This window comes from Silurus meridionalis, chromosome 15 (assembly GCF_014805685.1).
Source record: "Silurus meridionalis isolate SWU-2019-XX chromosome 15, ASM1480568v1, whole genome shotgun sequence".
NCBI lineage: Eukaryota > Metazoa > Chordata > Actinopteri > Siluriformes > Siluridae > Silurus > Silurus meridionalis.
This window is the reverse complement of record NC_060898.1, coordinates 207,501-217,500: the sequence shown is the minus strand read 5'-3', so window position 1 is coordinate 217,500 and position 10,000 is coordinate 207,501. Positions and strand designations below refer to the sequence as shown.

At 41.3% G+C, this 10,000-nt stretch overlaps 3 protein-coding genes across 3 annotated transcripts in view; 1 reads left to right on the top strand and 2 right to left on the bottom strand.

Moving 5' to 3' along the window:
* Window positions 1-1,585: 1,585 nt before the first annotated feature.
* ndufa2 (NADH:ubiquinone oxidoreductase subunit A2) lies at window positions 1,586-3,516 on the bottom strand. Its single transcript, XM_046867531.1, has 4 exons — window positions 3,386-3,516; window positions 2,484-2,721; window positions 1,962-2,068; window positions 1,586-1,779 (listed from the first exon to the last, which is right to left on the bottom strand). The coding sequence occupies exons 1-4, from the start codon at window positions 3,453-3,455 to the stop codon at window positions 1,688-1,690; spliced, it is 507 nt and encodes a 168-aa protein (XP_046723487.1). The 5' UTR covers window positions 3,456-3,516; the 3' UTR covers window positions 1,586-1,687.
* On the top strand, window positions 3,437-9,719 carry ik (IK cytokine). Its single transcript, XM_046867518.1, has 20 exons — window positions 3,437-3,578; window positions 3,921-3,987; window positions 4,116-4,208; window positions 4,493-4,552; window positions 5,264-5,431; window positions 5,655-5,769; window positions 5,990-6,060; window positions 6,179-6,225; window positions 6,559-6,722; window positions 7,032-7,140; window positions 7,342-7,381; window positions 7,493-7,688; window positions 8,036-8,054; window positions 8,215-8,293; window positions 8,399-8,482; window positions 8,594-8,651; window positions 8,788-8,876; window positions 9,047-9,155; window positions 9,267-9,301; window positions 9,417-9,719. The coding sequence occupies exons 1-20, from the start codon at window positions 3,563-3,565 to the stop codon at window positions 9,442-9,444; spliced, it is 1,647 nt and encodes a 548-aa protein (XP_046723474.1). The 5' UTR covers window positions 3,437-3,562; the 3' UTR covers window positions 9,445-9,719.
* LOC124397763 (arf-GAP with Rho-GAP domain, ANK repeat and PH domain-containing protein 2) overlaps window positions 9,512-10,000 on the bottom strand; it is a 10,570-nt gene continuing 10,081 nt past the window's right edge. Inside the window, exon 24 of the mRNA XM_046867512.1 lies at window positions 9,512-9,895. Coding sequence (XP_046723468.1) covers window positions 9,848-9,895 — 48 coding nt within the window. The 3' untranslated portion in view covers window positions 9,512-9,847. The remainder of the gene's footprint in view (window positions 9,896-10,000) is intronic.

Sequence of the window (10,000 nt, the reverse complement as noted above, 5' to 3'; positions counted from 1 at the left end):
CTCTATTCATCTCCACATCTCTATTCATCTCCACTCATCTCTATTCATTTCCACACACCTCTACTCATCTCTATTCATCGCTATACATCTCTATTCATCTCTACTCATCTCTATTCATCTCTACTCATCTCCACACATCTCTATTCATCTCCACACATCTCTATTCATCTCCACACATCTCTATTCATCTCTACTAACCTCTATTCATCTCCACACATCTCTATTCATCTCCATTCATCTCCACACATCTCTATTCATCTCTACTAACCTCTATTCATCTCTACACATCTCTATTCATCTACACATCTCTGTTCATCTCCACCATCTCTATTCATCTCCACACATCTCTATTCATCTCCATTCATCTCCACACATCTCTATTCATCTCTATTCATCTCTACATCTCTATTCATCTCTACTCATCTCTGTTCATCTCTACACATCTCCACACATCTCTATTCATCTACATTCATCTCCACACATCTCTACTAACCTCTATTCATCTCTACACATCTCTGTTCATCTCACACATCTCTATTCATCTCCACAAATCTCTATTCATCTCTACACATCTCTATTCATCTCTGCTAACCTCTATTCATCTCCACATCTCTATTCATCTCTACTAACCTCTATTCATCTCTACACATCTCTATTCATCTCTACTCATCTCCACACATCTCTATTCATCTCCACACATCTCTATTCATCTCCACTCATCTCTATTCATTTCCACACATCTCTACTCATCTCTATACATCTCTATTTATCTCTACACATCTCTATTCATCTCTCATCTCCACACATCTCTATTCATCTCCACACATCTCTATTCATCTCTACATCTCTATTCATCTCTACACATCTCTATTCATCTCCACACATCTCTATTCATCTCCACATCTCTATTCATCTCCACATCTCTGTTCATCTCCACATCTCTGTTCATCTCTACATCTCCACACATCTCTACTCATTTCCACACATCTGTTCATCTCCACACATCTCTGTTCATCTCCACACATCTCTGTTCATCTCTACACATCTCTGTTCATCTCTACACATCTCTGTTCATCTCCACACATCTCTGTTCATCTCCACACATCTCTGCTCATCTCTGTTCATCTCTACTCATCTCTGTTCATCTCCACACATCTCTGTTCATCTCTACACATTCCTATTCATCTTTATTCATCTCTACTCATCTCTTTTCATCTCTATTCATCTCCACACATCTCTATTCATCTTCACACATCTCCATCTTTATACACTGCTACACATCTCTATTTATTTCTAAAGAGTTTATTCATATCTATGATCGTAATGACGGTGTTGTAGATTCTCCATATACACTTTCTTCCACGCCGGCTCAGGACACACAGAACCCTAGAAGTCCACAATGGAGAGGAGCACATGATTTATTTATTGTGTAGTGTTTAGTGTTAAATGTAATCTGTAAATCTGGAATCTGTGTGTGTGTGTGTGTGTGTGTGTGTGTGTGTGTGTGTGTGTGTGTGTGTGTGTGTTCTTCTGAGTGTAACACTTCCTGAAATATGAACCACATCATAAAAAGCTTTGAGACAAATTTTTTAAACCCCAATACTTTAATTAAAGATTTACACACACACACACACACACACACACACACACACACACACACACACTTTAGAGAAGGTTAAAGGGCATCTTAGACTTTGACATTGACAGCATTCTCCAGAACTTTCGCCACCTGATCAACGCTCATGTTGTCCAGTGAAACACTCTGCTCTTTACCAAGTGCTGGAACAATAAAACACACACACACACACACATTGCTGCATCTCATTTACATTGTATCTTAAAGAACTGCATAGATATTTTACACTCTAATTGTGAATCATAAATCGTGTGTGTGTGTGTGTGTGTGTGTGTGTGTGTGTGTGTGTGTGTGTGTGTGTGTGAGACTAAGGGGTTCAGCTGACCATATCTGGCCCACAGTCGGGGCTGCACACCAGAACATTCTCTGATCAGGATGGGAAACTCAGGATTCGCCTTCTTCAGTGTCACATAGTGCTGCTGTACAAAATCCCTACACACACACACACACACACACACACACACACACACACACACACACACACATTATTCACCTCTCAGAGTGTCACACTTGCTGATTATTATTCCTATAAAACATAAATTATACATTAATACAATCCAGATAAGAACTGAAACTTGCTGTAATGGTGTGTGTGTGTGTGTGTGTGTGTGTGTGTGTGTGTGTGTGTGTGTGTTATTTAAAGCAGCTGCTCAGATTCTGATCCGGAATAAAAAATCTTTGATGATTAAAGACATTTTATAATGAAGGTAATAAATAAAGCTGCTGGAATGATAGAATGATGTTATTAGTAAATGTGATGTAAATAAACAGAAGATCAGTGAAGACGGAGTTTCTGAGCAGAAGGAACAGTGAATATTGATGATAAACTCGGTGTTGGTCTCTTTACCTCACCCCCTGACTGCCAGCTGAAGTCTGACACAAGTGAAGGCGAATTTCGCGCAGGTTTTTACTGAGACTGGAGCCCAGATTTCGCACTGCCGCGGCCGCCATCTTCCTGTCCGACCTTCCCGCAACCGGGTCTTCTTCTTCTCCTTTTTCTCCTTCTGTTTGTGCGTTTGGAGGATCATAACCGAAAACATCGCCCCCTACCGACCACCTCATCACTGTACACCTGTACATGTAGACTAACAAATGATTGAAGAAAGAGAAAGCGTTAGACAGAAGAAACAACAAATGAGGGTTTTAAAGCTGGTTTTGTTTTTTAGACATCTGGATCAATGCAGAAGTTGTTTCATTAAAAAAACAGAAGAGAGGTCTGGAGTTTGAAGATTTGCATCTGTGAATGTGGAGTTTTGCAAGAAATAATAATTTATTAATACTATAATTATATTTAATTATTCATACATTCGTATTTATTCCCTTTTATTATTCACTACTGTTTCATTTATTTATTTGTGTGTGTGTGTGTAATAAAGTTCAGTACTATTGTACATGGAGTGTTTGTTTGTTTGTATCATTTTAAAAACTATCGGTTTATAGATAAATATTTTAAAAATGTATTATGGTAGTAATAATGCTGTTTTAATAAGCTCTCTGTAAAAGTGAGGTTTTATTTGTCTGTAGGCTGCAGAACAAAGCGATACATTAATTCAGATTTAGGAAACAAAATAATTGCATTTAAAATCATAATAAAATCTCCATAATAACACTGTTACAGCCTGATTACAGAAAATAAACATTTTGTGGTTCTCACAGAAAACAGTTTGGGAGAATTAAATAATAAAAACTCGTTTAATCCACAACGCGTTTAAAACATTTTATATCAAATAGAATTTATATAATGATTACCGTCCACATGGGTCCAGTTCAGACTGCGCATGCGCACACTTTTCTCCGTCATCGCGTCGCGCATGCGCATAGCAGCCGTGAGATTCGGTTCTGCGGCAGGTCGAAGGAGGATCTCCAGAGAGTTTGGTGGATTTTGTGTGAAATAAATCTCTGAGTGCAGCAGACCTGAACGCCATCATGCCTGAGCGCGAGTGTAAGTGTGCCGAGTTTCGACGTTATATCGAGTTGTTTGTGTTAAATGCTGTAAAATGTACAGGGTCTGTGGTAAGTTTATTAGCATGTTTTGCTAACACGGTGCGGTGGAGACTTAATGAAAACAAAACCCCTGAACTGAAATGAAAATGTGCTGAACCTGTTTTATTACTGTTAGTGTAATGAAACATGTCTTTAGTTATCATTAATGAGAGTATAAGTATGAAATCAGGCTGATTGAGGGGTCACGGTTACTACTACATAGACCACCTTCATGACGTCATAATTGTGCGTGTGTGTGTGTGTGTGTGTGTGTGTGTGTGTGTGTGTGTGTGTCCTGTAGCGGAACTGTACTCCAACCCTCTGGCCCCAGACGGTCATGAAGTGGAGGATCATCGATCTGCTCTGCAGTGAGTGTGAACATGTTATTATACATTATACAGACAGGTGTGTGTGTGTGTGTGTGTGTGTGTACCTCACACTTCACTGCCAAACACACATCTGACTCTTTTCTGTCTCTCCTGTGTGTCCTTTTCAGGTCCAAGCTGACTAATGAGGACTTCAGGAAACTCCTGATGACCCCCAGAGCCACACCTTCATCAGCACCGCCCTCTAAATCACGCCATCATGAGTATGCCTGACGTGTTTCATACAGACGTGTGTGTGTGTGTGTGTGTGTGTGTGTGTGTGTGTGTCTCCGTTATGATCTGCATGATGCTTAATACACACTGCACCCTTGTTCTTTCTGTTCCTTACGTAGCCTTCATCCATCATACGCTTTATATACAGTTATACAGTCAGAGCTACGTGATGTAAAGCCACATCTCTATGCTTCCTTTTCTCTCAGTGCCCTGCATACCGGTGCGTGTGTGTGTGTGTGTTTTTGGGGTCATCTGTATCATGTCTGTTTCCCAGAATGCCGCGGGAGTATAACGAGGATGAAGATCCTGCTGCTCGCAGGAGGAAGAAGAAGAGGTGTGTTTGATTTTAATCTTTCATGACACTGCCTTCACTCTTCTCAGTGCACTACATAGATATAACATTATTATTATTATTATTATTGCTGTATTTGTTCAGCAAACGAATAAAAATGCAGTTTTAGCAGTGAAACATGTACAGAAGCTGGTAAGTAAGTACACTAAGTCTATATATATACATGGATCTGTTATAACACTGAGTGGTGAAGTGAAGAACACTGATCATCTCTTCATCATGGCTCCTGTTAGTGGGTGAATTTATTTATCAGGCAGCAAGTGAACATTTTGTCCCCAAAGTGGATGAAGCAGGAAAAATGGTTGTTGGTGAAATTGCTGGAGAAGTTCCTGCTGTTGATGTTTGGTGGGTCAGGACTGTTTTGGCAGCAAAAAGGGGACTTACACAATATTTGGCAGGTGCTGATAATGTTATGCCTGATCATTGTGTGTGTGTATGAATATATTATATTTATTACTATAGTTATGTTTTAGGGGTGTAATGCTGCACATATCCGTAATAAAACTTCTCACTGATCAGGAAGTGGGTGGAAAAAAGCTGGTCCTAAACCTGCTGGAGTATGATCCTGTATCTCCTTCTTGATGGAAAGAGCAGTTTGTGAGGAGTCCTGATGATGATGTGATACATGTCTGACCAGCTCATTGTTTATGCGTTTTGGTGTGTGTGTGTGTGTGTGTGTGTGTGTGTGCGCAGTTATTACGCTAAACTGAGACAGCAGGAGATGGAGAGGGAGAGAGAGTTAGCGGAGAAGTACAGAGACCGCGCCCGAGAGAGACGAGACGGCGTTAATAAGGACTACGAGGAGACGGAACTGATCAGCACCACAGCCAATTACAGAGCTGTAGGACCCACCGCTGAGGCGTGAGTGTGTGTGTCTGTCTGTCTGTCTGTCTGTCTGTCTGTGTCTGTGTGTGAGTGTGTGTCTGTGTGTCTCTGTGAGTGTGTGTCTGTGTGTGTGTATGTATTGTAATAATATAATATACAAATATAATAATAATAATAAAATAAAAACAAAAGGTGTAGTGAACGTGTGTGTGTGTGTGTGTGTGTGTGTGTGTGTGTGTGTGTGTGTGTGTGCGTGCAGAGACAAATCCGCAGCCGAAAAACGTCGTCAGTTGATCCAGGAGTCCAAGTTCTTGGGTGGTGATATGGAGCACACTCACTTGGTGAAAGGTCTGGATTTCGCTCTCCTGCAGAAGGTGAGACTCAGAGCAGAACCTTCAACAAAGATCTCATGAACGCTCACAAAACCACGTTTTCTACCTGCATGTTGTGGTGTAGAGTGTGTGAGCGTGAGGAAACGTGACTCTGAACTTCCTCATGGTTCCTCTGAGTAAAACTGGTCCTGTGTGTGTGTGTGTGTGTGTGTGTGTGTGTGTGTGTGTGTGTGTGTGTGTGTGTGCACGCTTTGGTGTTCAGGTGAGAGCTGAGATCACCAGTAAGGAGAGAGAAGAGGAGGACATGATGGAAAAAGCACAGAAGGAAGTCAAGTATGAAGCTTGTTCTCTCACACACAGACACACACACATACACACTCATACACTTACTTACACACACACACACACACACACAGTTTATCACGAAAAACATTCATTTTGTTTTTTGTAGGAATGATGAAGATCCTGAACAGAAGATTGAGTTTAAGACTCGTCTGGGTGAGTGTGTGTGAGTGTGTGTGAGTGTGTGTGAGTGTGTGTGAGTGTGTGTGAGTGTGTCTGTGTGTGTGTGTGTGTGTGTGTGTCTTTAAAATCTTCTATGATGTTCTACAAGCTGCTCAATCATCTCCCAGGATACAACAATCCCATCACAGACAGTCATGTCCAGTGTTCATGTGTTTCTCGAGGTCTCACTATAAAGACTCTGAGCTGAGGGGAAACTTCTCTGCAGATGTTTGAGGTTTGTGTTGGTTGTTCTGTAAAGGTTAATGGTGTGTGTGTGTGTGTGTGTGTGTGTGTGTGTGTGTGTGTGTGTGTGTGTTTGTTTCACAGGGAGGAATATTTACCGTATCCTGTTTAAGGGGCGTCAGATGGAGAGGAATGAGTTGTTCCTGCCAGGGAGGATGGCGTACGTGGTGGACCTGGAGGACGAGTACGCAGACACGGACATTCCCACTACACTCATCCGCAGCAAGGCTGACTGTCCCACCATGGAGGTACTGACCAACTGAACAACCTGCTTACTGACCCACTCACTGAGCCACTGACTGAACTCGATAGCTGAAGTTAATACACTACACTGTACAGACATGTTTCTGCTCACATGGAGAGACACATGGGCAAAAATGTAAACAAATAAACAGAGACATGAATGAAGATCGGATGTGAGGATTGGAGGATGGAACAGTAAATTGATGTGTATATGATATAATCTGTAGACAGGTGTTGAGACTGACTGATGGGTTAAGTGTGTTAATGGTCTTGTGTGTGTGTGTGTGTGTGTGTGTGTGTGTGTGTGTATACAGGCCCAGACCACTCTCACCACTAATGATATTGTGATCAGTAAACTCACCCAGATCCTGTCCTACCTGAGACAAGGGACTCGCAACAAGAAGCTCAAAAAGAGGGATAAAGGTACTTCTCTCACCTCTCTCACCTCTCTCACCTTTGTCTCTATCTGTGTGTGTGTGTGTGATTTTAAATGAATCAGTATCTATTGTCTGTCTTTAATGTAGACGTGATCTGTGTCTGGTAATGTTTATGGTTGTTTTTTGTGTGTGTGTGTGTGTGTGTGTGTGTGTGTGTGTGTGTGTGTGTGTGTGTGTGTGTGTACAGGAAAGCTGGATGAGCGTAAAGCCCCTGAAGCTGATATGAAGTGAGTCTCAGTTTTCTTCACTATACATTCAAGTGTAGGTCTAATGTCTACATGTATTTTTTTTTACACTGTGTGTGTGTGTGTGTGTGTGTGTGTGTGTGTGTGCTGCAGTATCTTTGATGATATCGGTGATTACATCCCCACCACCTCTAAATCAGCACGTGATAAAGAGAAGGAGCGTTACAGAGAGAAGGAGAGAGAAAAGGAAAGAGAGAAGGAGAGGGAGAAGGAGAGGGAGAGAGAGCGGGAGAGAGAGGAAGAGAAACGACATCACAGCTACTTCGAGAAACCTCGAGCTGATGATGAGGTGATAAACACTGCTACACACACACACTACACACTGAACTGCTGTGTCTCTGATCTGTAATCTCCAGCTGATCATGTGACCGCATCAGTGTTGCTGTATCATCACTTCAGACAGCCAATCAGGCCCCTTTATGCAAATTCACTGTATAACAGTAGGAAAGGGGTGGAGCCTATTCATTCACAACATAATCATTCAATATGGATTCATTTAGCATTTTTGCTTATTGACATTTCTTGTGGATTTGTAAAATCAAGGTGTGTGTGTGTGTGTGTGTGTGTGTGTGTGTGTGTGTGTGTGTGTGTGTGTGTGTGTGTGCGTTACTGACCTCAGTCTCTTGTGTTTCACAGCCTGTTGACTTGGATAAAGGTAATTATGAATTATTTTGTTTGTTAGTAACTACTGAAATATGTTATTTCTAATATTGTGTCCCCTTCTTGTTGGTAGAGACACGTCCTCGTCTGGGATGTGTCCTGATCTCTGTAATAATGAAGTGCTGGGGTGTATATTGATGTTCTCATCTGTACAGGTCCAGGATCAGTGAAGGATCAGCTGAAGTTCATTAATGAGAAATTTGCAGGAGCAGCAGCAACAGACTGGCAGCAAACATATCCTTTCTGTTTTCACTGTACTTACCTGTTCTTCTAATTTACACACACACTGCTTCCTCATGCAGTGTGTTTGTGTTTGTTTTGTTCTTAACCGCTACACACATCTGGGATGAGACGTGAAGAGAAGAAACATCTGGGAGATTTCTTCGGGATGTCCAACAGTTACGCTGAGTGTTACCCTGCTACGTGAGTTTACACACACACACACACACACACACACACACACACACACTGTTCTCCATAAATACTGATATGTATTTTACTGTGTGTGTGTGTGTGTGTGTGTGTGTGTGTGTGGATGGATGACTTGGCTGTAGACAGTGATGAAGAGGTTGATTACAGTAAGATGGACCAGGTGAGTGTGTGTGTGTGTGTGTGCAGGTGAGATAAGCAGGTGTAGGAGATGATGTATTTCAGTTATCTGTATGTGTAGGTTAACATTTTAGTGTAACATTTTAACGTGTGTGTGTGTGTGTGTGTGTGTGTGTCAGGGCAATAAGAAGGGACCTTTGGGCAGGTGGGACTTTGACACCCAGGAGGAATACAGTGACTACATGAACAACAAGGAGGCTTTACCAAAGTAAACACACACACATTCTCTCTCTCGCTCACACACACACACACACTCTTGTTCTTTCTCTCACACACTCTCTCTCTTTCTGCTGCCAGATGAATTTCCTTTTACTATCATTTATTAAATTATCAGTAATGATCATTAATATATACGTGTGTGTGTGTGTGTGTGTTCAGAGCTGCATTTCAGTATGGAATTAAAATGTCAGAGGGAAGAAAAACACGACGCTTTAAAGAGACCAATGAGAAAGCAGAGCTCGACCGACAGTGGAAGAAAATCAGTGCTGTGAGTGTCACACACACACACACACACACACACACACACACACACACACACACATATGAGTGGTGTGTTTGTTGTAAATTATTTAGTTTTTTATTATTTTTGTGTCCTCAGATTATTGAAAAGAGGAAGAAGATGGAGGCTGATGGGTGAGTGTGAGGGGGAGGAGTGTGTGTGTGTGTGTGTGTTCTATTATAAATATAAATAATTGTGTACAGTAGTTGAGTATTTCTCTGTACTCACTCGTGTGTGTCTCTGTTTCAGGGTGGATGTGAAGAGGCCCAAATATTAACTGTGTGTGTGAGTGTGTGTGAGTGTGTTGAGTGTGTGTGTGAGTGTGAGTGTGTGTGTGAGTGTGAGTGTGTGAGTGTGTGTGTGAGTGTGTGTGTGAGTGTGTGTGTGAGTGTGTGTGTGAGTGTGTGTGTGTGTGTGTATCCAAACATTACTCATCTTTACATGATGTAAGAGATAAACAGAGTCCATAGTGTTTGTGAGTCTTTAATTCTGTGCATAAATATTGGCATCCAGATGAATAAAACCAGAGAAACTAATAAATGAGTGAAAATCTTTTTTTCTCCAGTTTCAGTTTAATACAACAATAACATTTATCCAGTTAAACACATTGGGGGTAGGTGGAGGTTAATAGGGGTAAAAAGGGGTATAAATATAAGTGAACTTCATTATTGTTCTTTCCTTCACAGCACAGTGATAATTTCATCCTCCACTGGAGCTTCCTCTCTCCCCTACACACACACACACACACAGAGAAACATGAAACATCTGAATCATTACTGTATTTCAAATTATAAATCAATCTGGAATATTGTATGGAGTGTATTACAGCTTCA